General features: G+C 39.0%; 1 protein-coding gene across 3 annotated transcripts in view; it reads left to right on the top strand.

Moving 5' to 3' along the window:
- Positions 1–25,752, top strand: part of LOC149219376 (GDP-mannose transporter GONST1-like) — a 297,856-nt gene that overhangs the window by 193,023 nt on the left and 79,081 nt on the right. For 2 of the 3 annotated variants that reach the window (XM_089384353.1, XM_089384352.1), the window contains exon 8: positions 19,591–19,707. In XM_089384353.1, the coding sequence (XP_089240479.1) occupies positions 19,591–19,707 (117 nt within the window). Of the gene's footprint in view, positions 1–19,590; positions 19,712–25,752 lie in introns of those variants that run through there. The other variant, XM_089384354.1, reaches the window with a different exon arrangement.

Here is a 25,752-nt window from a genome sequence, read left to right as displayed (position 1 = left end):
AAATAAATTCATATCTTCATTTGTACATGTCGGAATCGGATGATCTTTAGATCAATCCTACATCTCTCGAAGAGAGGAATCCAAGAAAAATATCAGCTGTCATAAATAAGATGACCCATGTGGAGTTTTGGCCCTAGTTGCCAATTTTAATAGAAAGAGTATTGAGGAAGGGGTCCTAGTCTCTATACAACCAACTTATGTTGGAGGTCAATTTTAGTGAGCAAAATAATTGATTGCAAATGCCCTAAGTACAAAAAAATGCTCAAAGTAAGGTTGTAAATGAAATTGCAAATTGAGCAAATGAAGTAAGTGCTTGTGAGCTATGTAAGCAAATGAAAATTGGAATAAATGTTTTTGCGAGTAAATGAAATTAAACTAACAAATTAGATGATACTTGCATGTGAATGAAATGAAATTAAATTTGTTGAAATGAACAACTGGCAAAAGAAAAAGTGATTGATGAGTGAAATGGAAATTGAAATAACCACTTAACTAAATATCAAGAAGTGTATTAGTAAATGGACAAATTTGCATGCAATTAGATCATTAGCATTAGAGTGAAACTAGATGGAAATGAAACTAATCTACTTGCATGAAAAGGAAAAGAACAAAATAGAAGAGTAACAAACACACAAGAGATCTCCTTCTCTCTTTGAGAGAAGGATGCGATGCCAAGGGGAAATCCCCAAGCTCCCAAAGAAACAATTTTTTTAATTTTTAGTTAGTGATGTGAATGCCCTTTTATAAGAATGAGGGATCACTTGGGAAGAGCTTACAATATTCTTGATGATCAAGGATACCATTTCCCAAAAAAGTACAAATGATTGATTTAACTTGAGAAATTGTTTATAAGAGAAAAGGCTTGAAAGCCTTGAGTGAATACAAGAATCACAATTCCTTAAGCATGTGAGGTTCTACGAGAAGAAATGATGAATAGTGAGGAGAGAATATTAATCTTGAAGGTTCAAAGATGAAAGGGCCCCAAGGCATGCAATTTGATTCTCCTTCTCAAACTTGAATTGCCTCGAAGCCTTTTTCCAATTGAAATCACCTCCAATCCCTATGTACCATCAATAGGTTATCCAAGTCCTTCATTTCTTCTATGGCACTGACTTTAGAATCAAAACGTTCTGGAAGAGATCTCAAAACTTTTTGGAGAATTGTTTTGTCTTCAACGGTTTCACCTAATCCTCCGAGTGAGTTGACAACTTCATCTACTCAGAGGAAAAAGGCTGCAATATCTTCTTCGTCATCCATCTTAAGACTCTCAAATTGTCTTCTATGTGTTTGGAATTTTGCCTTTTTGACCTTGGAGTGTCCATCAAAGATAGCTATAAGCTTGTCCCACATTTCCTTGGCAAAATCATAGTTCATAACTTTTGTAAATTTTGAATCAATAATTCCACTTGTTATGGAATTTAGTGCTTTGGCATTTGCTACATAAACTTTCCGACCATCCTGATCTGTTGGTGGAGTAGCTGGAACTTTATACCCATCAGTAACTGATTGCCATACTTCAGGTCCAAGGGACATCAAATAGAATGTCATCCTACTCTTCCAAAAGAAAAAGTTTGTTCCATCAAATTGGGGAATTTTTCCTGAATCCCGATTCTTCATTGTGACTTAAGAATCCTTCTTCCAACTGTTAGGTTGATTATGAAGAAGCTAGCTCTGATACCAATTGTTGGAAATACTGAGAGGGGGGTGAATCAATATTTCTTTCCAATTGTTAAGATTACCAATTAAGATTCTTCACAATGATAATTAGAAAAATAAATAATAATGATTTTATTATAAACAAGTGAGGACACCAATTCTCTTTTACAAAAAATTGAGTACAATGATGTTTGAGGGCACCAACCCTTCAATCTTCCAGGCTCCAACCTGTTGCCAAGCACCAACTTGGACTTTTGTGAGGCTCCAACTTGGTGCCAAGCACCAACTTGGACTTTTGTGAGGCTCCAACCTCTAGGGATCCAACCCTATCCTTTTCAAGGCTCCAACCTGATTTTTAGAGGCTCCAACCCCTAGGGCACCAACCCTTCAGTCTTCTTAATAAAGATAGATAAGTTACTTACTTGAATTTCTCCACAAATCTTGTTTTTCACTTCACTTGTCCATTAGCTCCAAAAGAGCTAGTGCTTCATTGTCCAAGGTTCTCAATCCTTTATGTCCTTCTTTAGATGATCATGATGAATGGTGCCACAAGAGTCATTCCATTATTTTACCTTCATCGATTTATCCTCCAAAGTGTCACTGCAATAGGTTGTGGTGGGGTCTAAGCTCCTATAGTGAAGTCTAAGCTTACTGTGGAGGAGTCTGGGCTTCTATGGCTTATCCAAATGCTGTCCCATAGTCTTATCTCTAGCAAACAACTTACGTGCTCCTTTTATCACAGGTCCGAGGGTATGGTAGATCACTGTTGATGACCACCTCGTTGCTTCAATGAATGCGGGCCTTTTGATCTCCTCGTCTCTTCTGGGTACTGTAGTAATCGTTTTTTGTGTGAAATTGTCTCGGTTATTAATGGAATGCTTCAGATACTGCTCGTTTACAAATTCTCGACTAGTATCAAAATACTTTGGATATTGTTCCTTCTCAATGGATGAAGGCCTTCTGAGTTCCAATCCAAGAGGTTCGAGATTTCTTCATATACGTCTTGAAGGTTTACAAAGGCTTGTTATATATCAAGCATACTGTTCCTTGTTGCTGGTCCGAATGTTTCACAGGTCCGAGAGATTTTGTTTCATCAATTTTTAACCTAATCAAAATTTGCTTCTTCTTCTCGGCCTTAAGCTTCTTTTCCTTGGTGCTATAAAGTTCACGAGTTGTGAATTGTATCTTACTCTCTGTGATGGATGACTGAGTTGGATGATAGAAATGAAGGTCTGCGGTTTTATTTATATACATTATGTTATGAAAATGAAGGGATGTGACCCTTGGAGGGAGGCCGACATGACGTGGATGGGTATCAGAGGTTTGGGTATCAGAAGCTTTAACATGACACAACGTGCAAAACTTTCTGTATAGGAAAGTTTTGACGAAGCAGACGCGATATTATATTAAAACGTTATGATAAAGCCAATCGGGTCTGCAACCATATCGACAATCAGAGATTAGGTCTTATCGAAGGGTCTTATTGGAGGTGCCATTTCAAAATTTCCGATAAAGTGGCGGATGCGATTTGATAATTAAATTGTTATTAAATCAAGTCAAGTCCGCATATTGGAAGTCAGAGCGAATCAAAGGTTATTGGATATCGGAGATCAAAGGTTTTGAGTGGTGACACACATTAAAGACACCGATACGATATTTCTCCGAGAGGGTTTTATTATAGCGTTGTGTTATATTATATGTGTTGGAACTTTGGTTATATGAGTTGGAACATTGGTTAAAAGATTTCCAAAGTTTATTACTCCGACAATGGATTATTATTCGAAGGCCAGATTAAAGTCACATGATAATATATGTCATCAGGTATGTCATCAATTATAATCCTCCAATAGTGCAACATCTTATATTTCCATCAATGACAATTATTGACCAATAGTATATACATGTACATTGAAGATCTCAAAACACAAGAACTATGAAGAGTTTAGGCACATGCAGTGCCACAGACTAGATTCTTGACCAGGGCAATCTATCCGGGTGGGACTAAGATGGACTCAAGCTTTCAGCTTCTCTAGGTACCATCAAGGTTACTTGCTAACCATCAACCCAGGGAACTAGGTGTGTAATGCAAGTTCAGAGCACTATGACCAACGCCACCCTCCCTACTTCGGGAACTAGACATCAACACATAGGTCGGCCAAATGTCCTCCCAGGCATTTTGTGTTGAAGAATCTAGGGCAAATAGGTGTAGTGTGATTCTTCGTTACTTGATAACGATTTGTGGAGTCTTTTTACTTTTTCTTGTTAGCTTATTCTTCTTCTTCTTCTTATTAATGCATATGTGTGTACTTCATTAAACTGCTACCAAAACATAAGACAAGAACACAAGATGTTGGCTCTCTGCCAGGGCTAAAACCTCTCTTCTCTTGAGAGGAAAACCCTTTTGTGAATTTCTCTTATTGAAGCTTCTATGATCAATGCCAAACCCTAGACCCTTGATAAGAATGTCCTCCAAGAAAAAGTCAATTTTTCTCCTCTTTCCTGCACTTTGTTCCCCGACACATAGGTTTCCTCCTTCCGGCACTTTGCTCCTTAGCACTTCGTCTTCCTCCTTTGTTTCTTGTCTAGAGATAGACCTTCCTTGAGTGAACCTTCTAGATGAGGTGTTCCTCTTCTATCCCTTGCTCAAGTAGACTTCTTCTTTGACCAAACAAGATCCTTCTTGAGATATGGGTGTATGACTGTACTGTTGTTCTGCTGCCCTAGTTTCTCACATGTGTGGGAGGTTCACTTGGTGTTGTATGCCCTTCTCTCCTTTGCTTGAGTGTCTTTCTTCTATGCTTGAGTAGGAGGCCTTGTAGGCCTAGATTTAGCCCCAAACAAAGATAGATGGGTGACTATGAATTGCTGCTATCCTAGCCATAAGGACAACCCTCTGTTTCCTCACATGTCTGACTGCAGCTGCCCTAGAACAGACCTCTTTAACTTCCGTTGTATATCCTTCATCGCTGCCCTTAGAGACCCTTTTCCTTCGCTTGTTCTTTCCTTTTTCCTTCACAGATTTCAGAGAGGAGTGCGTTGCCTTTTCAGGGAGTGGACAACCTCTATATATAGAGGTCTGTCCCTCCTTTAGGCCAACTTGTTAACTTGTTTGCAGGTCGACTTGAGGACTGTTTGGAGGCCGACTTGCTGTCTTGCTTTGGATGGCTTCTTTGGTGGTGTCATATGCTTGAAGGATCCTCTTTGATGGTGCCTTTGCATAGGAGGAGACTTGGCTTTGCTTGACGGTATTCTCTTGACTTTAATACATATTCATACATGGTGTAACATTCCCTTAAGGTCTTCAACCTTTTTCTTTTCACTATTTGACTCACCTATAGCACTTTAACTAGTGCTAGACCTATTTCAATGAGCAAGAAACTCATTGACTTACATTATAAAAATAATATTTCTTTTTCTTGAATAAGTACAAATATTGAAAGTACATTTATGAAGACTGAACCTAGTTACATTTCCTTCAACACTCCCTCTTAACTAGGGAGGTATTCATACAACATTGCAAGGTGTTTAGCTATTATCAATCTTGAAGAATTTACATAAGAGAAACTGGATTTGCAATCCATCTGTTATAGCATCATATCCATCAACATTGTCATAGTGCAAGGCCTTTACTAAGAACTCCATCTCTTCATGAGGTCATATGAGCTACAATGTTGGCGAGACCAATGATTTATAGACACCTTCATCATTGTCTCTCAAGGTACATACCCATCCGGGTGTTCTCTGAGTATGACCTTCAAGGACTATTCTTATCTTGGGTTCCCAACCCTCAAAGAATATCGGTCCTATTGCCTACTCTTGTCTTGGATGCCCTACACATCCTTAAAGAGTATCTGATGCCAGATGATTACCTAATCCTCCCATTCTTTCTTCCCAAGTGAAGACAAGAATGTTGTGTCTATCTTGTGTCTACATTTCCATTCAGGGCCTTCATCCTAGACTTACCACTGTTAGTCCTGGTCTAGTGCATGACCCATGAGATGGAAAAACACAAATATCACTCCTTTGTCATCAGAGGTGATCCAAAACTCCCTTTTGATCAGGAACTTTCTAGAGTTCCCTCTTAACTAGGGACTCTTTCATTCATCAACAACTTCTTCTTCGTGGGTCCTTCAACTACTTGATCTCCTTCCTTTCTTTGATGTCATGAAGTCTTTGTTCGAATTTATTCTAGGTAGGGCACCATCCATCGATCAATTTCGTTCCTGGTTTGTCATGTCATTGCTTCCTTCGTGGAAAGTGTCTTTCTTGCTATACATCAAGTTTTCTTGTCACTGGCTACTCCTTTGTCATCTGTCCATGCTTCAAAATGCTCTTCTCATGGATGCTTCGTTGTACTTGCTTTTTTACATGCTTCGACCTAGTAGCCCATCATGGCTTCATCTTGATATTGCTTTCAACATTACTTTTTCTTTTGCTGGGTGGCTTCTTCATCACGACATCTATGTAGAGTAGAACCAATTATCTACATATTTTATATCTCCACGGCCTTCATAGGTGTCAAGGGTCCTTCCTTTCTTTGTTAGAGTTTTCCTGCTTTCTTTCGGGAGATATCTTCAAAGTATCTTGTCAGATAGTGATTCTCGGTGATCATGGTGTTCTTCACATGCTTGATCTCTTCCTTCATTTGCTTCTTAGATAGATGGGTCAACCATCTTATGCTTCTTGTGAGAGTATTTCTTCATAGCTTGCTTCTTGGACTAGTCATCATTTCTTCTTGCTTCTTAGTTAGCAATCTGATACTCCTTATGTGAGCATATTCTTTTGTTGACCCTTATTGCAATATAGTACATGCCTTCGAGTATGTCCTTTGTGAAGGAGATTCTTTCATACTTGATCATATTTATAGAACTATTCCCATGACTCAATAATATACAAATGATAACATGACTAAACTTTGATGCATACATACCTCATCTTGATTCTCCTTTGATCATCTTAGCTTCATTTGGTTGTCCTTGGTGTGGCCCTTCTTGCTTCATCTTAGCTTGCCTGCACATCATCCTTTTCTTGAATCCCATAAATGAGATTCCTAATGAGACATCTTCTTTGGTTCATGAACCTTCTTTTGAAGATTCTATCATAGGATCTTAGAGACCCTTGCCTTGCAAATGTTTTCTTTCTATTGATGATGGAGGTCTCCTAAAATTCTTAATCATGATCAATTTTTCTTTCATCGTGGATGAGATCCTATACTAGGTATGCTCCTTTTATATGAATATCTTGAGCTATATTTACCAAGCTCCTATATTCTAGAAGATGTTTTTAACCATGCATTTTGTTCTTATTTATAAATGCTTCTTCTACATGAGTATTTTGAACTCTATGTACATCATGCTTCTAGATTTTGGAGGATGTTTCTAGCCATGCAATTTTATTCTCTTCCTACATGCTCCTATACTACTCAAAAACTTGAAAGAAGACTTGAAGTAAATAGTTTGACTTAGTCATAGTAGAGATTTAGAGGATCTTCCTTCTTTTGCTTCTTTCCTTCTTCTTTCACCTCTTGAGTTATGCGAGCTTCTTCCATCTTTCTTTTGTTGTTGTTGTCGTTCTTAAGCTTAGGACAATTCCTTTTGTAATGTCCATATTCTTGGCATCCAAAACATTGGATTTTGGACATGGCTTTGTTGTTTGTTCTTCGTGGACCAAATTTGCAAAATTTTTACTTTCTCTTGGCCATGGTAGCAAAGGTTTGCTCCTTTGATCCCACATCTTCCTTCGCTTTAAGTCTGGTTTCTTGTATCTTGCATAGAGACCACATTTCACCAAGTATGGTTGCTTCCTTCTTGGCATTTATGCTTGATGTGAAGTTGCCCCAATCCTCAGGTAGAGCATTGAGTACTACAGTTGTCATCTCTTTGTCAGACATGAGTTTCCCAAGCTCTTGAAGTTGATCTCTCTTTTTTAAGATTTTCATGAAGTAGGGAGCTATTCCTTCCTTCGTTATCTTCATCTTGTACAGTTCATTCCTTAGAGATATTACTTCTCCGATTGTGGATACCGAGAATAGCTCTACTAGCTTATCATAAATTTCTTTTGATGTTTTAAATTTGGAGACATAAGGAATGAGAGAGTCTTTGATTGATTCTATCAGAATCCTTTGAGCTCTTGTCTCATCCTTGTTTTACTTAGCTAAGGCTTGAGTTGGTTCCTTAGCAGGGATAGTGATATTCCCTTTGACATGTTCTAGAAGTTCATTCTCCTTGAGAAGTAAATCAATCCTCTTCTTTGATGCAAGAAAGTTATTGGTACCTACCAATTTATTGCTTTCCTTGCAAAAAGACATTGATGTATATTCAGAAGGGGACATGTACTTACTTGATAGATTTTGAGATGTAGTGGATTTGCTTTCTCCTTGAAGACTTGATGGCTTGCCTTCCTAGGATCTTGATGTTCTTCAAGTTGCCTTCTCCAAGTGGACTTGCTTGATGATGAGATTTGCTTGATGCCTTGTAGCTTAATGTAGGTCCTGCTTCAATCTGCTCTTCTTTGTAGGTGCCTTTATGTAAGGCTCTTCTTCTAGCTTTGTAGAATTCCTTGATGAATGATGGATTGTATACCTTCTTGTCCTTGAAGTGATTGAGAATTCTAGGCTTGATGCTTCAACCGTGTAGATGTCCTTCCTTGATGAGTGTTCTTGAGATGCCCTTTCCTTAATGTGTTACCTTAGCTCTGAAACCATGTTGAAGAATCTAGGGCAAAAAGGTGTAGTGTGATTTTTCGTTACTTGATAACAATTTGTGGAGTCTTTTTACTTTTTCTTGTTAGCTTAATCTTCTTCTTCTTATTAATGCATGTGCGTGTACTTCATCAAACTGCTACCAAAACATAAGACAAGAACACAAGATGTTGGCTCTCTGCCAGGGCCAAAACCTCTCTTTTCTTGAGAGGAAAACCCTTTTGTGAATTTCTCTTATTGAAGCTTCTATTGATCAATGCCAAACCCTAGACTCTTGATAAGAATGTCCTCCAAGCAAAAGTCAAGTCCTCTCCTCTTTCCTGCACTTTGTTCCCCGACACATAGGCTTCCTCCTTCTAGTAGTTTGCTCCTCAGCACTTCGTCTTCCTTCTTTGTTTCTTGTTTAGAGATAGACCTTCCTTGAGTGAGCCTTCTAGATGAGGTGTTCCTCTTCTATCCCTTTCTCAAGTAGACTACTTCTTTGACCAAACAAGATCCTTCTTGAGATATGGGTGTATGACTGTATTGTTGTTCTGTTGCCCTAGTTTCTCACACGTTTGGGAGGTTCACTTGGTGTTGTATGCCCTTCTCTCCTTCGCTTGAGTGTCTTTCTTCTATGCTTGAGTAGGAGGCCTTATAGGCCTAGATTTAGTTGCAAACAAAGACAGATGGGTGACTATGAATTGTTGCTATCCTAGTCGTAGGGACAACCCTCTGTTTCCTCGCACGTGTGATTGCAGCTACCCTAGAACAGACCTCTTTAACTTCGGTTGTATATCCTTCTTCCTCGCTGCCCTTAGAGATCCTTTTTGTTCTCTCTTTCTTGCCTTTTTCCTTTGTAGATTTCAGAGGGGAGTGCATTGTCTTTTGAGGGAGTGGACAACCTCTATATATAGAGGTTTGTCCCTCCTTTAGGCTGACTAGAAGGCCGACTTGTTAACTTGTTTGTAGGCTGACTTGAGGACTGTTTGGAGGCCGAATTGCTGTCTTGCTTTGGATGGCTTCTTTGGTGGTGTCACATGCTTGAAGGATCCTCTTTGATGGTGCCTTTGCATAGGAGGAGACTTGACTTTGCTTGGAGGTATTCTCTTGACTTTAATACATATTCATACATGGTGTAACATGCCCTTAAGGTCTTCAACCTTTTTCTTTTGACTATTTGACTCACCTATAGCACTTTAACTAGTGCTAGACCTATTTCAATGAGCAAGAAACTCATTGACATACATTATAAAAATAATATTTCTTTTTCTTGAATAAGTACAAATATCAAAAGTACATTTATGACGACTGAACCTAGTTACATTTCCTTCAACATTTTATATTACACAAGATGCCTCATCAAATCTCTTCCAAACATTTTTCATCAACAAGATTAGTAATAGCAACCAAACTAAGCATGCTTCTAAGATATTCAAACTTTTTATTAGGAAGAGACTTTGTCAACACGTCAACTACCTGTTCGTCGGTCGGGACATACTGTATCTTCACGATCCCATCTTGTACCAAGCTTCTAATGTAGTGGTACTTATTGTTGATATGCTTCGTCCTTGCATGGAACACGAGATCTTCAGACATCTTAATGCTGCTTTGATTATCACAATTTATCACAATAGGACTTAGAGGCTTCCCAAACAAATCTGACAGAAGTTTCCTCAACCATACAACCTCCTTTCCTACTTCACATGCAACCACATACTCAGCTTCAACACTACTCAAAGCAACAGGATCTTGCTTTCTACTCATCCATGAGATCATAACAGATCCCAAACTAAAACATCCACCTGTAGTGCTTCTTCCATCAGTCTCACTGCCACCCCAATCAGAATCTGTAAAACCTGTCAACTTGACTTCCTTGCTGTCGTACTTTAGGCAGTGATGTATAGTGCCACATAGATATCTTAATATATGCTTGGCAGCTATCCAATGATCATGACGAGGCTCCAACTGAAATTGACTAAGAATGTTCAAAGCAAAACATATATCCGGTCTAGTATTTACCAAATACATTAGAGAACCCACCAACTTATGATAGGTGGTAGGATCTATGAGACTTGAGTCAGAGCTTCTCAACTTCTTGAGATTGGTGATCATGGGGATAGTCATAGGCTTGGAATCCATCATATCGAATTTCTGCAATAACTTGATTGTATACTTTCCTTGCCCCAGATATATCTCCCTAGGTTTCTGCCATACTTCCAGACCTAGGTAATAATGCATCAATCCCAGATCCTTCACCTCAAACTTGCTTGCCAACATCTTCTTCCATTCTTGTATCCTTCGTTCTACACCTCTGTAATAAATAGATCATCCACATATAGTAGAATAATGACTGGCTCGTTATCGACAACTTTGATATATAGATTTGGATCAATAGTACTTTTGATGAACCCAATTCCTAGAAGGTATGCATTCATTCTTGAATGCCATGCCCTAGGAGCTTGCTTCAAACCATATAGGGCCTTCTTGAGTCTACAAACATGAGTGTCTTTGTTATTTATTTCAAAGCCTTCAGGTTGTTCAATGTATACTTCTTCATCGATGGTTCCATTTAGGAATGTTGTTTTTACATCCATTTGATGGATATTCCATCCCATTATAGCAGCCAATGAAACCAAGGATCTTATAGTAGTATATCTTGTGGTAGGTGCAAAGGTTTCTTCATAATCTATGCCTTCCTTTTGAGAGAAACCCCTTGCAACGAATCTAGCTTTGTACTTGTCTATGCTTCCATCAACAATGTGCTTGATCTTGTAGATCCATTTTGAAGTGACAACCGATTTGTCACTTGGTCTAGGAATGATTTCCCAAACCCCATTCTTCATAATGGAATGATATTCTTCCTGCATTTCCTTCTTCCATACTTCTTGATGAACAACTTCTTCAAATGTAGTTGGTTCAACTTCTATTAGTTTTGTCATGTATGCAGCATATCCAGAATATTGTTTTGGTCTTTTGCTTTCTCTAAAGGTTCCCTTTCGTATCTCCATGTCCTTTGACATCTTCAAGAGTGGCTTTTAAACAATTTGGCCTCTTCCTTGTGTCGGGTATGATCACAGGTTCAATAGGCTCACTTTGTCCTTCTTCTTCTTCTTGATTTGTAGTAGGATTGTTGTGGTGCTCTTCTTCTTCAAATAGTGGTATGTCTTCATCATTGGAATCAATAGGAATATATTTGGATCTTTTGTAGGCATGAGTTTCATCAAATATAACGTCCATGCTTACTTCAATATGTCTTCCTTCCTTGATGTGGATTCTATATGCCTTTGAAGAAAGATTGTAGCCAGCGAAGGTCCCTTTAATGCTTGTAGAATTTAGCTTGTTTAGTTTTTCCTTTGGAAGGTGGATATAGGGGGACACCCAAAGATTCAGAGATGGTCCACACAAGGCTTCTTTCCTGTGAATGCTTCTTCAAGTGTCATATTTTCAAGAATTCTATGAGGGCTTCTATTTTGTATATATACTGTTGTCAATGCAGCTTCTCCCCATAGAAATTTTGGTATGTGTTGATAAAAATCATTGTTCATATACATTCTTCATTTGTCCTATTTTTCCTTCTGTCCACTCTATTTTGTTCGGGATTGTTGGGAATAGTGGGCTCCTTGTTCGTTCTTGCTTCTTTGCAATATTCAATCATTTATTTGGAAGTGAATTCCCCACCATTGTTGGATCTCAAAGTATTTATTCTTTTTTCGGTTAGGGTCTCTACTTCAGATCTAAACTCCTTGAATTTCTTAAATACTTCATCCTTTTTCTTGAGAAGGTAGAGCCATGTCTTTCTAGAGTGATCATCAATGAAGGTCACATAATAAAGATGACCTCCAAGTGATTTATCAGACATAGGCCCACACACATCTGAATGAATGAGGTCTAATATATCCTTAGACCTTGTTTCACTATTTGTAAAGGGTTTCCTTGTATTCTTTCCCAAAGCACATCCCTTGCATATTCCTTCACGATCTTCTTTGATATTGGGGATGCCATTTACCAATTGATTGAGAGAGGGAATAACCTTATAATGTAAATGTCCATATCTTCTATGCCATAGCTCAATGGGATTGATTTCCATGTGAACTAGGGCTTGAGGAGATGGTGTTATGACTCTATATAGACTTCCTTCATGTACTCCAATAACCCTAGCTTTATCGATGCTTGAATCTTTTCCCCAAACTAGAACTTTTCCATCTACAAAAGCAATTCTATCACCTTTATCTTCTAAACAAGAAACTAAAATTAAATTCTTTTTCAAACTTGGAACATAGAGTATATTGTTGAGATGCAACTTTTGTCCCTTTTCCAGCTTCAAAAAAGTTGATCCTAGGCCTCTAACAGCATAACTTTGTTGTCTCCCGATTCCACTGCATGAGAAGATGGTTCCTTTGATAGAGTGTGAAGTTGTTTACTTTCTCCTGTCATGTGCCTTGATGTTCCACTATCAATAATCCATGCATTGTCATCATTGAGTGAACCTGTGAGTGCAACCAAGAACCCTTTGCTTTTGACCTTATTGAATAAGTTGTAGATGATTCTTTTGATCCAACTTCCTGCAATATTGAATCCCATTTTCAAGTATCTTATCATAGAGGGAGTAACTTTTTCTTTCAAGCCAACAAAGTGATCTCCAATCTTCCTTGACTTTAGCTCTGATACCATGTTGAGAAATCAATGCTAGTAGTACTAGGGTTTGATTTTTCTTTCTTGATAATTACTTGTGAATTATGTTGGCTTCTTTTACTTCTTTATTATATTATCTTTCATCAAGCAATTACCAAATTATGTGTGTATGAAGATCACAAGAACAAGAGACACAAGATGTAGGCACTCAACCAGGGGAAAACGCCTATCTAGGTGAAAACCCATTCAAACCTCTTCCTTTAGTAGTTTTTACAAGACAAGACGTGATAATCCAAGACTCTTCGACCTAGACACATACCTCCTACAATCACCGAGTCAGACCTTCTTTCCAACAACTTCGACCCTGTAGCAGTAGAACTTAGACCTATCCAACAATAGAACTTCAACCTGTGTAGCAACAAAAATTCGACCCAAGCAACCCCAGAACTTCGACCTACCCAACAACAGATCTTCGACCCCACTTCCTTCTTGTGTATTGAACCTGTTTGGTCGACCGGGTTGTCTAACAACTCAGACGGCTCGGTATTAACCCGGAGTCCGAGCCTACTCGGCTGGGTTGGAAACTGCGGCCCGTGAACCCATAAAACAACATTTTTGTTTTTAAATATTTGTTTTGGGGGACTCCAAACATGTTTATATTTTGTCTAGTGTGTATTTGGGGTCCATTCCCCTCTTGTAAACCCTATTTAATCCACCCAACCCCTCTCATTTCCTCACAACCATCTCATGCATTTGAGTGAGAATTTCAGTGAGAGTTTGTGAGGAGTTGTTGAGTTTTTTTTTGGAGTAGCAATGAGGAGTCTTGGGCAAGCATTGTGGCTGGAGTGAGGAGCTTCTTGGGCAGCCATTTGGAGTAGCATTGAGGAGTTGGTTTCTTGGAGCAACCTTGAGGAGGCAGTTTGTGCCTAGAGGTATTTTTTTTCACTTGTAAAAATTTGTTTTTGCTTATTAAATTTTATGTGCAAATATGGAAATTGAAACGAGTGTTTTTGTGAAAGAAATGAACATTGAATCAATGCTATTTTTTTTGTTTTCATTTTCAGATTTTTTGCTTTCATTTCCAAGTCAAAAAATGACATCTAGAGTGAAAGATGCTACTTGGACATATATTGAAATGGTTGATAGTCAAATGCATTGCAAATTTTGCCACAGAAAAATTAAGGATGGTCCTGGGGGCATTAATAGGCTGAAACAACACTTGACAGAGATTAGAGGCCAAATTACTCCATGTACCTCACCAAAAATTGGGGAGATTAGGAAGGATTTGTTAGCCAACTTTGAGAAGTTTAAAGAAGATAAGGCTAGGCAAAAAGAGTTAGAGGCTGAAATTGGGAGGAAGAGGAATATACAAAAAATGCTGGCTACCAACCCCCATTTTGATTTTGAGGGTTCTTCCTCTATCCCTTGTACTGATGCATCCAACCCCTTCCGATATGTTCCTCCCTCTTTTGAGTCTATTCAAGAAAAGGGTAAGGGTAAAATGAAAAAGGGTGATATGAATATCAAAAGTTATTTCACTGTCACACCCTCCTCTCCATCAGATGCACATGGTCCTCAAGCTAGTAGAAGTCATATGCAACCCACTTTAGATGACCATTGGAAGAAAGAATTGAGGGAGACTGCTTGTGATTACATATGTAGATGGTGGTATGATGCTGATATCCCCTTCAATGCTTCCCGTTCACCATATTATGAGCCTATGTTTGATGCCATACATGTTGCTGGAAAAGGCTTCAAAGGCCCTACTATGCATGAGCTAAGGGGGTATCGTTTGCAGAAAGAAATTGCCTCCATTAATGAGTATTTGAAAGATTTCAAGGACTCATGGGCAAGAACAAGATGTACCATCATGTTAGATGGATGGACTGATCAAAGAAACCGTACCATCATAAACTTTCTTATCTTCTGCCCACAGGGAACCATGTTTCTAAAATCAATTGATGCATCTGATAAGGTAAAAGATGGACAATTGTTGTTTCAGCTATTGGATGAGGTTGTTGAGGAGGTGGGGGTGGCTAATGTTGTTCAAGTCATCATAGATAATGCCTCTAACTATGTTCTTGCTGGTAAACTATTAGAGGAAAAACATAGAACCATCTTTTGGACCCCATGTGTTGCACATTGCATAGATCTCATGCTTGAGGATATTGGCAAATTAGATTGGGTCAAAAACACTGTAGATCATGCCAAAAGCATAACAAAATTTATCAACAATAATTCATGGATTTTGACCCTGTTGAGGAAACACACAGGGGGAAAGGATATTATTAGGCCTGCCATCGCTAGATTTGCTACTCATTTTTTGACATTGCAATCTTATGCTTTCACAACACAGAAACTTGCAAAAGACTTTTTCCAGTGAAGAATGGAATCAAAACGAGTGGTCTCACAAATTGGAAGGCAAAGAATTGAAAAAGAAAGTTAATGAAAAAATATTTTGGAGAAAAGTAGCAGAGATTGTGAAGCTTGTTGAGCCACTGGTTAAGGTGTTGTGGTTGGTGGATGGGGAAAGATTGGCTACATGCTTCATTTATGAGGCTATAGATCAAGGAAAGGAGTAAATAAAGAGGGCATAAAAGGATAAATGGCTAAGTATGGGCCCATTTGGGCAATCATTGATGCAAGATGGAACAATCAACTCCATCGCCCTATACATGCAGCTGGGTATTTTTTGAACCCATGGTATCATTATAAAGTTAAGGCGACAGGAGCTTTGAGGGGGGAGGTTAGAGATGGATTGATTGACTGCATTGATCGCATGATCCCATTGGAGTGTGATCAGCTGGAGATACATCGACAGGTCACAACCTTCAGCAATGCCTCAGGTACCTTTGGGAAGAACCTAGCAAAGATTGCAAGGGAAGTAGATGAGCCAGGTAAACAAAAATTTCAATTTTCAAATTCTTAATACTTATTTTGTTAAATCGTTTATAATTTGAAAGTTGGATATAATTTGTAAATTTGTTGAGCTAACTCATTACACTCCTATGTTTTTTTAGTACAATGGTGGGAGGATTTTGGTAGCCATTGCCTTGAATTGCAGAAGTTTGCAATTCGTATTTTGAGTCAAACTTGCAGTGCTACTGGGTGTGAGCACAATTGGTCTGTCTTTGAGAGGATTCACACAAAGAAGAGAAACGTTTGGATAAAAAACGGTTAAATGATCTAGTTTATGTCCAATACAACCTCCGGCTCAGATGCAACCAATTGCTGAACAAAAGACCTGATTCGGATCCCATTGTGTTGGAAGACATTGATTCAACATCAGATTGGGTAGTGGAGAGTCATCCAACAAAGTTTGCTTCTGTTGAGGATATTGATTATGAATTACAAATGATAGCATCACTCGAACAAAATGTTTAGTTGAATGCAGATCCTGACCCACTTGTACCAGCGTCAGCCTCAGAGCCAGCAAGTCCTCCAATTGGAGGTGCTTCCTTTGCTCAGCCACGACAGAAGCGCATATCTCGTCTATCTCAGCTTGCACCTGCTGCACAGCCTGCTAGTGCTACCACTTCTACAGTGGCAGTTGGAGATGATGATGATGAGGAGCCATGGGGCCCCCTGTCTAACTCTGATCCATATGATCTTGGCTCCTCTAGCAATAGCTAGTAGTATTGGTCACAATATATTTTTGTTGTAGAGGCCATTTCTAGCCTGCTTGGTTATGTGTTTTTGTTTCTATCTCTATATCATCATCATGTATGTATTGGACAGTGAACTGGGTGCCATTTTGATATAATGGATATATTCATGAGCCTACTTTGATCATATGTTTTCTTCTATCTATATTCTGATGCAGTGTGTTTGGAAACATGAATGAAAATCTTTAAAATTATGTTTTTTTATAAAAATAAATAAATATTTAATGTATTTTTTACAATGACCGAGTCATTGAAATCGAGCCAACCGAGTCGGAGTTGGAGTCGGAGTCGACCCTCGACCGATTCGGAGTCGGAGTCGGAGTTTTAAAACATCGCTCAATGCCCCTCAGTTGCAACTCCCGATCACTAATTCTGTCTCTCTTATCAAACCCCGCTCTAGAGAATAGAATGGCTGATCACTCTGGTGTGTTCTCCAAGTGACCCTTAAGCCTCCACTTATACTTTTCCTGTTGACATCAACGGCCGAAATTAAGTCCCTAATCAGTGGCTAAGATTAGATCTGACTTGATCCATGTCTTTTGGACCATTCTAACACAGTTTCATATTAATACACATTAATATTTTATTTTCCCTAAGTTTAAGAGTCTATTAAAAATATTAATTATTTTAATATCTCCTGAACTGTTTAGAATCTGCCCAAACCCTTTTTGGGTATTGGAGATCTCATGTGCCCCAACTTCTCCACCAAATTTCGTGGCTAGATCACATCCGATGCTACCCCAAATCAACATTGGGCTGGGCTGGGCTGTCCTATACTTTTGGTGCCGACTTGGCTTTAGGAGACAAATAATTCAAATTTAAAAAATTGATTTTCCTTCTTTTGAAGCCAACTTAAGATTCAAATTATATTTATCATTTTCTTTCATATGAAGAGCGACCATAGCTACAAAAATTCAACAACCACTGTAATGTGCATCCATGCATATGATTTGTGCACTTCTGCATCTTTGATACAATGAACAAGTGTATATCTCCATTGGCTAGATAATCTATCTAGCACAACTCCATTAGTCATGGGTTTAGTCGATCTCTAACTCCTGAGAACACTATAGATTTGCGTGTGTGTGACACACCTCTCCCCTCCACGTAGATTTAATAACTGGTGCACCTTCATAAATCAAAGGACTTTTAACTGCTACTAGCTAATGAGTGAGCTCACTGCCTAGTTAGCTTGAAAATAAATCTATATTTTGCAGGTCATAAAGAGCATATTTAAGCATTTTGATGCGTACAACATTATTTTATGGTACAATAATGTATTTGTTTGTCTCAAGTCCCATAGAATGCTTACTGCATTAGGTTTTACGAAAAGGCCTTTCCCAGAAGCATCACACATAGTGCACAGAGCTCACAGAAATCATAACTATGACATATATATTGGGTTACACTTATACATAACCTGGTAATCATATGTTATGGTTGTATGTCAATTAAACATTTTGATGATTTTATAATGAGGCCATATGCGCACTCAAGATGTCTAATAGTAATTCTATACTTAACAGGTCATAAAGAATATATTTAAGCATTTTGATGTGCACAACATTATGTTATGGTATAACAATGTATTTTATGACTCAAATCCCATAGGATGCTCACTGCATTTGGTTGTGCGCAAAGGTCTTTCCCAATAGCATCATATGTAGTCCACAAAGCTCACAGAAATCAGAAATGTAATATATATACTGACTTACACTTGCATATAACCTGGTAAGCATATGTTTAGGTCATGTTGAAGTTGTTTCTAGAGTCGGTCTTCATAATGTAAATTTATCATTGATGTATTTATTATATTTTTTTTCAAAGCATGTTCTTCATGCTTAGAGAGTCAAAAAGAGTAAAAAAGAATCTGTTGTGAGTCAAAAGAAAATTTATTTTAGTCTGTCCCATTTGGACATTTGTAAGAAAAAGGAATTTGAATTTTATGTTGAGTCATTAGTCCACAAGATGACCAAGTCGGCTTGGCCCTCCAGAGTGACACCCATTCGACCCTACTTGACAGCTATATATAAAGGACAAGTTCGACTCATTTGGAAACTCACTCATTCATGCAATAAGAAGTATATCTGAACCTAGCGAAGGAGAAAAGAAAGCCGAATAAAAAGAAAGAGAAAGTCAAAGATAAAGACAAGAAGAATATTCCTAGTTGACTGAATCTTTGACTTTGACAGTTCACACATGTGGATGGACGAAATTTCAGTGGTAGAGGCTGAAACTTCTGAGATAGTTACAGGCCGAAATTCAGCCCTAGTTGCAGGTCTGAAAATCCTGAAGTTTGACCATATTGGAGCAGGTTTGACAAGTGTTGACTTTGACTTTGGAGGTGACTTGGAGGAGGGTTGGACTTGGTATCTTGTTGATTGTTTGGTCTTGGTCTTGGTCTTGGATATCTGTCACTTTGATCTGATTCTATAAGAGAAGGATTGTTGGGTTTTCCCCTTGTGGGTTTTTCCTTGGCTGCTCGCATAATTTTGGTGTCTCTTGTCTCTTTGTGATCTCTATGTTTTCCTGAAAGATTGAACATTTGTATAATTGCTTGATGAAGAAGAGATATGAAGCAATCAGAAGAAAACTAATATTCACAAGTAATATTGAAGAAGAGAAATTAGGTGTTAGACTTCATCACACTTGGTTTCTCAACAGGTTGTATGTCAATTAAACATTCTGATGTGTTTATAATGAGACGGTATGTGCTCTCAACATGTCTAATAGTAAATGCAGAATAGGACGCTTAGATAATTATATATGGGAGTGAATCCGTAACTCAAAAGCTGTGAAATTTATTTATTTATGACGTGCTCCGAGTAAAATGTCATTTTAATGCGTATGTCTATTGTTTGCCTTCTATTTTATTGTTTTGTAGAAGATACTCTGGCTAATGAAAATATTTAGCCTAAGGTGCTTGGCATATCCTTATTTACATTTATTTTGCAGACCAATAATCAGGTCACCTATGTTTTGGATAGTTTCAACATCGAGTGGGTTCCTGGGCCTTGCCATAAGTTTCACATCAATGTGGTTCTTGCATCAGACTGGTCCTACAACATATAGGTGAGATTTTCTTTCTTCTTTCTAATGCCCCGATTTCCCTACTGATTACCCCTGGAGATAACTCTTGTAAGACTCAGCAAAGACATTTCATTGTCTAGCAGGAAAATGTTTCAAACAGTAGCAAAATGTTACAATTATAGAGTGATCGGAAATATTTTATACCTAATGCTGAAGTTTGCTCTAGAATTTAAATTCAATATGGTAAAGATTTGGGAGATGTTTATTTTTTCTTTTTATAGCACAAAAATGTGTTCCTATTTGTTCATGTAATAGGCAAGCCGGATATGGGCCATAAATTTAAAATTTTTACATATAGACAATCACTCACATTAGATTGGATTTCAGATTGCATGTATGTGCTACTAGTAAGTTCATCATTGTATGCAATTTTATCATCTCTATATTTCTTTAAATATGCATATAAATGTCTCATTGTGGTGTTCGATTGAAAGTTGGTAACAATTTCACATGAATATATGTAGAGGTAGAAAGGTTAGAGCTACAAATCAAAATCTCAAAATTGGAAAATTGAAATCTCAACAATAAGGGCAGAAAGAAATGCTAGAATAATTATGCAATTGAAACAATCTTGGCAAATGATACGGAGTTAAAACAAGGAAGCGGTGTTGGAACCTAAACTAGAGATGGTTCTGGTGAACCATGCAATAATAGGCATACAAATATAAAGAGTGTCAAATCTTTATGACGTAGCATTTATAGAGATATTTCTAGAACATCCATAAGTATTATTTTTCAAAATAATAACTAGTCTAGATCCATCTTAAACCTGGATCTTAGGGAGATCATGAAATTCCAGTTGCAAACCTCTTTCTGCATAAAAGATCTGGGGTTAAGATGGGTCCATGGTAGTTTATTTATTTATGTTGAGGTAGTTAATGTTTTGAACTAAAATTTTCTTTAAACTCTATTAATTAGCAAAAATATGTATTTTTTATTAGAACGATGAGTGGGCTGCCATTGCAACCTCAACTACCAGGTTCAAAACTAAAAAGTCAGAGCTGGTTTCTTCCAAAATATCCCTCATCATGACCCAGTTCCTAGATGCTTTCCCTCTACACATCCCCCCCCGGTTGCAGCAGCCTGCTATTGGATCCAAGGATTTTATCGTTTTTTCTCATGATTTGCATATAGACTTCATGTTTCTACTTTATTTCTTGTTCTTTATATAGGAGACTTCTTAGTACTCCCGCTTTGTACCAACATCATTGTACTCAGCAGTCCCATTGACCTACTTTTGTGGTCATTTGTTGGACATTAATATAAATATCTTATCTTGCTCATAGTCGTAAAAGAGGAAAAAATCCAAACAGAGATGCTATGCACAATACATACAGCTAAACTATTATCTAACCATTGACAGGGGGAGGATGGTCATGGTTGTTTGGGGTCTTGTTGCATCTAGTTGTTGGAGGATCAATGTCAACAAGAACCATGGGGTCCCATCCATTAGTAGGTTGCTTTTGGTGCTTGGGCCCTGTTACTGCAAAGTCTAGCACCTTGGTGCAAAGCCTCACTGAGCACTCTAGGTTAACAATGAGTTCAGCCATCACTGTCACCTTAGTAGCTGTTCCTCTACTATTTTATGGATGGATACTGTTGCCTCAAAATCTAGCAGGTCTTGTAAGATGTGACCTACAGGGAAAAACTAGACCAAGGGACAACAATGAGGTGTATCCCATTGTCACCTCAACCACTACCTCTTGTTCTTTTGTGGACTTTCACCACTAAGGAGGCTTCCCTTTAGATAGGTCACCTAAGGATATATCAATTTCAAGGTTCAAGCTAACAAGGGAGGCTTATAGAGGACAAATATTTCTAAGGACAAGGCTCAACAAGTGTAATAGGGCGGGCAATTCACTGTAAAAATTTGGAAGACCCAAATTTCTACTGCAACAACTAATTAAGTTTCTTCTATTTGTCAAATAACTGAGCAAATTATTTACTGTGTTCTATGGTAAATATTGAAACTAATAAACTGTAGCCTCCACTAATTAAATTAATATGCAGAAACAAGAATCTTTGCAAGAAAGAAATAACACACAAGTGACACCATTATTTTTGAACCAATGTCCCTGGAAAAACCCAATGTGGGAAAACTGGTGCAGCTGCCGAGGGTTTGTATTATTAAGCATTAATTTCTGAATACAATCTTTGGATGCCTTGCTGGATATCAAATATAGAGAATCTGACTGACAGAGAGATGAGTGAGATATACCTCACACTCTCACTGGCGATCTAGCACTGATCCAGCCACTGAATAGCTAGCCCCTAGCTGCCTCTACACAGTTTCTGCGCAATCACTGCGCTGCTCTGCATCACAGCTTCTGGGGATTGCGCCACTCCTTTCGCTGATCGATTTGCCTCTGGAATTTCAACTTTTTTCCCTCCTGGTCTCACATCCCGACTTTTGGTTTTGGAACTCGATTCTCCAACAAATTTCAGATCTCCTCTCAAGCTCTGCGCTGCCTCTGCGTGGCCCTACGCTGCCCAACGTGGCTCTGCGCTGCCTCTTCTGGATCTCTCTCTGCCTTCTCTGCGATGTATCCCCAAATCAGGAAACTCTCCAACTGGAAACTATCTCTACCCCTCACTGCAAGAAATCACCTCGATCACTTCTCCGACAACTGCTGTGTTGCTCTCTTCAGAAATCGATCTCTTGATCTCTTACTCGATGTGTTTTCCAAATGCCCATCAAGCCTCTTCTTATAATCTTCTCGTTGAGAACCAACGGCCCAGATTAGATTCTAATCAATGGCTTAGATCATTTTGGCTTGATCCTCATCTTCTTCTAGAAGTTTTACCCCCAGTTTGATTAATACCCTTTAATTATTTTAATTTCCTAAGTTTAGACTTAGGCTTCTATTAAAAATAATTAATTATTTTAATAAAACCTTCTCTAGGTGGAATTTTCTAAAATGATTTTTGGGTATTCTGGAATACATTTGTCCAAGCCTCCTTGAAAATTTTGAGGCTTAGAGCACATCCGATGCTACTAGAAATCAACACTGCCTCTTAGAGAAGAATGTGCTCTAGTAATGCAACCTGCTGAAGCATCACCCTTCTTTGTAACATTTCCCTCTGCGCTACTGATGTCTGACATCACTTCCCACCAACTACTGCGCAAATGCTGCATCTGTACCGCTGCTGACCTTGCCACTACCAACATTGTATTTGTACTGCAGCCCTTGTAAATGCCGCATCTGTGCTGCTATTGGCTCTGCCACTGCGAACGCTGCATCTGCACTACAACTTTCTCCAATTGCTATTTCTACTACATCAACAACGGAAAAGCATCCAAAATTATTGAACAATTGTTCAATATGATGCATTTGTTGCTGGAGCTTTGATCGCTGCTAGTCTCTACGCTGTCACTGAAGCCACTGCGCTATTGCTGACTCTGCTCTGTGCTAATTGCATTGCTGCCAACACTATCTTTGCGTTGCTCAAATCCTAGCTACTGCAACTCTCACTCCAACACTCCTCTGCACCAACTAACCCAGTCCATCTTGCTACTTTTGATATGGGCTCCTGTAGCAAGGTATTGATCCAAGAGGTGGACTCCTCAAAGATTCTGCCCATCTGTAGTTATTTCGAACTATAGTAATAGATCACCCCACCTCTCCCCTGGAGGTATCTGGGCAATCATGGCAAACTCCTCTTCCTCGATCTTTGCGGCTGCAGCCTGCGGATCATGTTTCTTGTCCTTGTCTTTCTTCTTGAGAGGACACTGTGTAGCGTAGTGACCCAGTTCACCACACCTGAAACATTTGATCTTGGAGACATCCTTCTTCTTTCTTCGCTGCTCCTGCTGCCCCTTTGATACAAGTGCTGCATTCTCTTCCTCATCCTTGGGCTTCGTCCCATTATTGCTACTGCCATCAAGTTTGCACTGGACTAAGTCTTGCCTCATCTCTTCTTGTTGAAGAGCGGTCCACATTCCTTCCCAATCTGACAATTTCTCTTTGCCCAGGATATGTTGGACAAACACTTGCCATTCTTCTGACACTGAATTCAGGGCCAACCTCACCATCTCTGTTGGTTGAGGTGTTGATCCTACAACTGTCAATTGATCTCGGACTTCTTGAAGCTTTGATAGGAACGAATCAATGCGTTTCCTTTTCTCCATCCTAGCTGATCTCAGCTTCTCCTCCAAGTACATCTTCCACTGCTCGGAAGATCCTTGATATAGTGTAGCCAAGGCATCCCACATGTCTTTGGCTATTCCTTTGCCAGCAATGTGACATACAACGTGATCCCTCACTCCATCGAGGATCAACTGCTTGGCCTATGCCATCTCATCCTTGTACCTTTTGAATGGATCTGCATCATCAGGTACAACTACCACACTATCGACGTACATCTTGAGATCGTGCTCATCCAGAAGGCATGGGATCCTAGCCTTCCAGATCACATAGTTGGATGCTCCATCCAACTGATCTTGATCTCTCACCCTATTAGCTGCCATCTTTGCCAACAAAATGTTGAACTGCCTCCTCTCTCCTCTGCATTGCTATTGGGCTTGTCTATGCACTCCCTGTTGGAGTTAGTAGATCTGCTCTTCTCGACTGCTGCTCTGCAAACGAGAATTCATACTTCTTGGTTGGAAGTCTTTTGAGGAAGAATTCCCTCAAAATAGTGTCTCCTTCTCTCTTCTGATGTTTTTCTGTCCCAACAACTGCTACAAAAAACTGCGTCTCACTAGAAACTGCTCTGAGCTGAAGCTTCTGTTGCGCTGCTCCCTCTGCAACTGACAAAATTCGATCTGGAAATCTTACCTCTCTGTCGACTCACTGAGAGAGATCTTACACAAAAATCTTCCCCTCCTGGCTTGGATTGCGCAACCCTCTAGGGATTCGATCTACTACCTATGCAACACTTCAATCTCCCTACTTCGATTCAACGCCGGCTCTTCCGGTCTACTCCCTTACTTCACCTGTGCTCTGATACCATGTGAAAATCTGGAAGACTCAAATTTCTACTACAACAACTGATTAAGTTTCTTCTATTTGTCAAATAAATGAGCAAATTATTTACTGTGTTCTATATTAGATATTGAAACTAATACATTGCAACCTCCACTAATTAAATTAATATGCGGAAACAAGAATCTAAGCAAGAAAGAAATAACACACAAGTGACACCATTATTTTTGGACCATTGTCCTCGTAAAAACCCAATGTGAGAAAATTGGTGCAGCAGCTGAGGGTTTGTATTATTAAGCAGTAATTTCTGAATACAATCTTTGGATGCCTTGCTGGCTATCCAATACAGAGAATCTGACTGACAAAGAGATGAGTGAGATATACCTCACACTATCACTGGCGATCCAGCACTGATCCAACCATTGAATGACTAGCCCCTAACTGCCTTTACGCAGTTTTTGCGCAATCACTGCGCTGCTCTATGTCACATCTTCTGGGGACTGTGTCACTCCTTTGGTTGATCGATTTGCCTCTGGAACTTCGACTCTCTGCTCTCCTAGTCTCACACCCCGGCTTCTGGCTTTGGAATTTGATTCTCCAGCAAATTTCGGATCTCCTCTTAGGCTCTGCGCTACCTTTGCGTGGCCCTATGCTGCCCAGTGTGGCTCTGCGCTGCCTCTTCTGGATCTCTCTTTGCCTTCTTTGCGATGTATCCCCAGATCAAGAAACTCTCCAACCGGAAACTATCTCGGCCCCTCACTGCCAGAAATCACCTTGATCACTTCTCTGACAACTGCTGCGTTGATCTCTTTAGAAATCGATCTCTTGATCCCTTACTCAACGTGTTTTCCAAATTCCCATCAAGCCTCTTCTTATAATCTTCTCATTGACAACCAACAACCCAGAGTAAATTCTAATCAATGGCTTAGAGCATTTTGGCTTGATCCTCGGCTTCTTCTAGAAGTTTCACCCCCAGTTTGATTAATACCCTTTAATTATTTTAATTTCCTAAGTTTAGACTTACGCCTCCATTAACAATAATTAATTATTTTAATAAAACCTTCTTCGGGTGGAATTTCCCAAAACGATTTCTGGGTATTTT

The sequence above is a fragment of the Pinus tabuliformis genome, chromosome Q, assembly GCF_031772625.1.
Source record: "Pinus tabuliformis cultivar Carrire ecotype Pingquan chromosome Q, CPIR1, whole genome shotgun sequence".
Lineage (NCBI taxonomy): Eukaryota > Viridiplantae > Streptophyta > Pinopsida > Pinales > Pinaceae > Pinus > Pinus tabuliformis.
Note: the sequence above shows the minus strand (reverse complement) of the source record. Positions and strands in the feature narration are given on the sequence as shown.